This window comes from Rhinopithecus bieti, unplaced genomic scaffold, assembly GCF_001698545.2.
Source record: "Rhinopithecus bieti isolate Rb0 unplaced genomic scaffold, ASM169854v2 scaffold_36008, whole genome shotgun sequence".
In the NCBI taxonomy this organism is placed as follows: domain Eukaryota; kingdom Metazoa; phylum Chordata; class Mammalia; order Primates; family Cercopithecidae; genus Rhinopithecus; species Rhinopithecus bieti.
The window spans coordinates 791,199-796,893 of NW_016816204.1; the positions used below are offsets into that span (position 1 = coordinate 791,199).

The following is a 5,695-nucleotide window of genomic DNA, read 5'->3' on the forward strand; positions in this document are numbered from 1 at the left end:
TTTTTTTTTTTTTTTTTTTTTTTTTTTTTTTTTTTTTTTTTTTGGAGACAGGGTCTCACTCTGTCACCCAGGCTAGAGTGCTAGAGTGCAGTGGCAGGATCATGACTCACTGCAGCTTCAACCTCCAGGGCTCAAGCAACCCTCCCATGTCAATCTCCCAAGTAGCTGGGACTACAGGAGCATATGACCAGGCAGGCCTGGCTAAATTTTTTTGTAGAAACAGGGTCTCACCATGTTACCCAGGTTGGTCTTGAACTCCTGGGCTCAAGCGATCCACCTGCCTCAGCCTCTCAAAGTGCTGGGATTACAGGCATGAGCTACTGTACCCAGCCCAAGTGTTTCTAGGACACAGAGGCATATACCAAGGCAAACAGTATTTAGCATACACTAGGTGGGCAGCTATTTTATGAGACTCTGTAGCCTTTGATAATCACAGTTATAGCACCATAATGTTGTGCCTTGTAACAGAGACATTCTTGTAATGGAAACCTAGAGACAAGTAGAGATTGTATTAATATGGTTTGGTATGTTTACACACACCTACATACCTTTCCATGACCACGTATGTATTGCAATAGGTAATTTTTTTTTTAGTTTTTTAATTAATTAATTTTTTTTTTTGAGACAGAGTCTCGCTCTGTCACCCAGGCTGGAGTGCAGTGGCACGACATTGGCTCACCACAAGCTCCGCCTCCCGGGTTCACGCCATTCTCCTGCCTCTGCCTCCTGAGTAGCCCAGACTACAGGCACCTGCCACCACGCCCGGCTAATTTTTTGTATTTTTAGTAGAGACGGGGTTTCACCGTGTTAGCCAGGGTGGTCTTCATCTCCTGACCTCGTGATCCGTCCGCCTTGGCCTCCCAAAGTGCTTGGATTACAGGCGTGAGCCACCGCGCCCGGCCTATAGTTTTGTTTTGTTTTGTTTTTAACATTTTTTAATAATAAAAAAATAGAGATGGGGGCATGTCTCACCATGTTGCCCAGGCTGATCTCAAATTCCTGAACTCAAGAAATCCACCCACCTTGGCCTCCCAAAGTGCTAGGATTATAGATGTGAGCCACCATGCCTAGCCCACCATTTTAATTAACAAATAAATTTATATAGCGAGGGTGCATTCTTTCCTGGGATCTTGGAGCAAGCCCAGCCATTCTTTGCCGGCTATGGAATTGAAGCCCCTGCTGCTGCCACTTTGAAATGGTCTTTGGAGGAAAGCAGTTGAGATTAGCCCCTGGTCCTATTAGAGAAAGCACAGTTCCTGAAAGGGTGTACGTTGGTTATAGAGCCTAGAGAGTTTGTATTAGTCCTGAATAAAAGGCCCATGCAGGAGAATGGGGAACATGGAGGGCAGAAGTTTGTACTATAATTAGCTCTAGGACTAACACAGATGGGGGAGGGAGGGGAGTACAAGCAGCATCTATTTTGAGCACATCTGCGATTGATGGGACACGTGTGCTGGACTGTAATGATCCCAGGGCCAAGTTGCCTGCCTGTGGTGTGTGGTGTGGGGGGGAGGCCTGGGGCAGCAGGAGCAGGACAGCCGGACAGGAAGGCCCGACGAGGTTCGAGCACTTCAACTTCTTTCCCTGAGACACTGTTCCAACTCCGGGGGCCATAGGCCAAGCTGAGTGATGGGTGCTGAGGAGGAGGTGCTGGTCACACTATCAGGGGGAGCCCCCTGGGGCTTCCGACTTCAGGGGGGTGCCGAGCAGAGGAAACCCTTACAGGTGTCTAAGGTAAGGGAGAGCCCCTGAAATGAGGCTTCAGGGAAAGGGAACCCAAGGGCTCCTGGGAAGAGATGTGTGGTGGCATATGGTGGGGTTTGGGGGGGTGGGAGGCTGTGAAGATGGGGTGGGTAGTGGGCAGGGAAGCATGCTCAAGTCTCATAGTGGGAGTAGCGTCTGACCACAGGCTTCTTGTGGGGGGTCTATTAGAAAACAGAATTCTTGGTTTTCAGGGAGCAGAGGAAAAAGAAAAACTCTGTTTCAGTTCCCTGCAGCACTGTGGTATCAGAGGCCCAGCTCTGGTCATCCAGTGTTTGTTCTCTTGGGTATGTGCCTCTACTCCAAACTCCAGAAATACAGGGAAGGTTCTAATTTCTCTCTGACTAAACTGATATGTGATGAACTGAAACTGCCTCGCACAGCCTAGCCCAGCCCAGTCCTACCCTGGCTCACCCTGCTCTGCCCATGCCTTCAGTGCTCTTTCCCTAGGTCAGATCCTTTCTCTCACTAGGCAAGACTTTTTTAGGTGCTAGGAGGGTTATGGCAAGATCTGGCTTCACAGACAAAGTCATTACCCTTTTGGTTTCACCCTACAGGCTTAGTTTTCCGAACTGTAAAATGTGGGTAATAATAGTACTTGTACCTACTTCATGGAACCATTCTAAGGATTAAATGCAATAATACATGTAGCACAGTGCCCAACACTTAGTAAAAACTCGGTAGCCACTACTACTATTATTACTTTGGCATACATACATTTGTGTGTACACACGGCACACATATACCCAAATAATCACAATCTCCCAGAATCCCACTGGACTCCCTCCAACCTGGAGTACTGTTCTAAAATCTTGACTGTGTAATGGCACCTGGGGTTCCAAGGCCTAGTAGAGAATTACCGGCCAATATAGATACTGCCTTTGAAAAAAAAGCTTATAGAGATAACCAACATTCCTTTTCGTTTTCTTTTTTTCTTTTTTTTTTTCTTTTGCCACAGTCTTACTCTGTTGCCCAGGCTGGAGTACAGTGATGTGATCTTGGCTCACTGCAACTTCTGCTTCCTGGGTTCAAGTGATTCTTCTGCCTCAGCCTCCCAAGTATCTGGGACTACATATGCCCGCCACCACGGCCGGCTGATTTTTGTATTTTTAGTAGAGACAGGGTTTCACCTGTTGGCCAGGCTGGTCTTGAACTCCTGACCTCAAGTGATCCACCCGCCTAGGCCTCCCAAAGTGGCTTACAGGTGTGAGCCACACTGCGCCCAGCCAATAACCACCATTTCTAGTACCTACCCCATGTGGTTCTTCCCAAGCCTCTTTAATTCAGTGGTTACCCTATTTCCCACTATATAGTGTATTTCTTTCTCCAATCTGTATACTTTCTTCCCTCTAGACAGACCACTTCAACTGCAGCCACTTCCATGCATCTCCCCACCTTTCTTACCCTACAAAGTAAAATCCCCTCCTATGGGTCCTTCCTGTCTTTTCCTTTCATTCTATTCCCTTTGGAGCCCTCTCTTACCTACAATGTCTCCTTCAACATCTCAGATTCGAAGACGGAGCCAGGCTGGCAGAGCAGGACTCCGAGAGAAGGACCAGCTCTTGGCAATCAATGGGGTCTCTTGCACCAACCTCTCCCATGCCAGTGCCATGAGCCTCATCGATGCCTCAGGAAATCAGCTTGTCCTCACTGTGCAGCGGTATGGACCTCCCTCCTCTTCTCTTCCCCTAATCCAGGACTCCTATTGCCTGTCTCAGCTCTGTGTCTCACTGGCCTGGCCTTAGCAACTAACAGGTACCTATTTCTGCTCGTGCATTTCTGCTGGAGTGTAGATGGTTTGTGTCTGCCTCCCAGAGGGCTTGAATGTATCTGCAATTAAGGGATGGGGATGTCAGTGGGTATTTGACTGATGGGCCTACTTCAACCCCTGGTCTGTCTCCTCATGACATCTTCCTCTAAGCCTATTTCCACTCACAGCCCTTTAAGCACATTTACCTCTCAGTTTGTCTTCATATCTTCACTCTTCCCGGCTCACCCATTCCAACTGTATGACAGCCTTCTCTCTCCCTTACCTCTTCCCTCTATCCCTTCCAGACCTCTCAAGCTGTCAGTACCTAACCCATCTCTCAAGCTCTGTCATCTTTCCTATCCAGGGTTGCAGACGAGGGTCCTGTGCAATCTCCATCTCCCCATGAGCTTCAGGTGCTGTCACCCTTATCTCCACTGAGTCCTGAGCCCCCTGGTGCTCCAGTTCCTCAGCCTCTTCAGCCTGGGAGTCTTCGTTCACCTCCTGATAGTGAGGCTTACTACGGAGAGACTGACAGTGATGCTGATGGTCCTGCCACGCAGGAGAAGCCTCGCCGACCTCGCCGCCGAGGCCCCACAAGGCCCACCCCTCCGGGTGCCCCACCTGATGAGGTCTACCTGTCTGACAGCCCTGCAGAGCCAGTACCTACTATCCCTGGCCCTTCCAGCCAGGGTGACAGCCGTGTGAGCTCCCCGTCTTGGGAGGATGGGGCAGCCCTTCAGCCACCCCCAGCTGAGGCTCTGCTGTTACCCCATGGCCCTCTCCGGCCTGGTCCTCATCTCATCCCTATGGTGGGGCCTGTTCCCCACCCGGTGGCAGAAGATCTTACTACCACCTACACCCAGAAGGCCAAGCAAGCCAGTGAGTGCCTGAATCCCTTTTCCCTAGCCAGGATCCGTCAATCTGAGTCTTAAATCTACCCTTCTATAGCCATACATTCTCCCTACCTTGGGCCCCTTGGATACAGTCTTGGGGACAGGAGGAGAAGAGTAGTGAGTAGAAGGGGAGCATAATTACTCTCATGGCCCCCATTATTTTTGCTGTTTGAACCAATGTGGCAAAAGGGTAAGGTGATTCAGTTCAACCAAGGAACAGGGTAAGTAGGGAAATTGGAAAGGGACACAAATAGATGAAGGGTTTGGTGGTGGTGATAACTGTTATTGTGTGTCATGATGGGGTGGAAGCAGAGTACAGACACAAGACTGGAGTATTTAAAAGCAGGTTGAAGGCTGGGCAAGGTGGCTCATACCTGTAATCCCAGCACTCTGGGAGGCTGAGGTGGGAGTATAGTATGAACCCAGGAGTTTTTTTTTTGTTTTTTGTTTTTTTTGTTTTTAGATGGGAGTTTGGCTCTTGTGCCTAGGCTGGAATGCAATGGCATGATCTCGGCTCACTGCAACCTCCGTCTCCCAGGTTCAAGCGATTCTCCTGCCTCAGCCTCCCGAGTAGCTGGGGTCACAGGCACCTGCTACCACACCTGGCTAATTTTTTGTATTTTTAGTAGAGACGGGGTTTTACCATATTGGTCAGGCTGGTCTCGAACTCCTGACCTCAGGTGATCTGCCTGCCTCGGCCTCCCAAAGTGCTGGGATTACAGGCGTGAGCCACCGCTCCTGGCAGAAGCCAGAAGTTTGAGACCAGTCTGGACAACATCATGAGTCTTTGTCTCCACTAAAAATTTAAAAATTAGCCAAGCAGGGCCGGGCGCGGTGGCTCAAGCCTGTAATCCCAGCACTTTGGGAGGCCGAGACAGGCGGATCACAAGGTCAGGAGATCAAGACCAACCTGGCTAACCCGGTGAAACCCCGTCTCTACTTAAAAATACAAAAAACTAGCCGTGCAAGGTGGCGGGCACCTGTAGTCCCAGCTACTCGGGAGACTGAGGCAGGAGAAAGGCGTAAACCCGGGAGGAGGAGCTTGCAGTGAGCTGAGATCTGGCCACTGCACTCCAGCCTGGGCGACAGAGCAAGACTCCATCTCAAAAAAAAAAAAAAAAAAAAATTAGCCAAGCATGGTGGCACATGTCTATGGTCCCAGGTACTTGGGAGGCTGAGGCCAGAGGATTGCTTGAGCCTGGGAGGTTTAGGCTGCAGTGAGCCATGTTTGCACCACTGCACTCCAGCATGAGCAACAGACCAAGACCCTGTCTTAAAAATAAATAAATAA

The 5,695-nt window shown here is 49.7% G+C and overlaps 1 protein-coding gene across 1 annotated transcript in view; it reads left to right on the plus strand.

Moving 5' to 3' along the window:
• The first annotated feature begins 1,448 nt into the window (after positions 1-1,448).
• The window catches only part of SYNPO2L (synaptopodin 2 like), a 10,814-nt gene continuing 6,567 nt past the window's right edge, over positions 1,449-5,695 (plus strand). Inside the window, exons 1-3 of the mRNA XM_017854662.1 lie at positions 1,449-1,734; positions 3,270-3,421; positions 3,876-4,390. Of these exons, the coding sequence (XP_017710151.1) occupies positions 1,630-1,734; positions 3,270-3,421; positions 3,876-4,390 (772 nt within the window). The 5' untranslated portion in view covers positions 1,449-1,629. The remainder of the gene's footprint in view (positions 1,735-3,269; positions 3,422-3,875; positions 4,391-5,695) is intronic.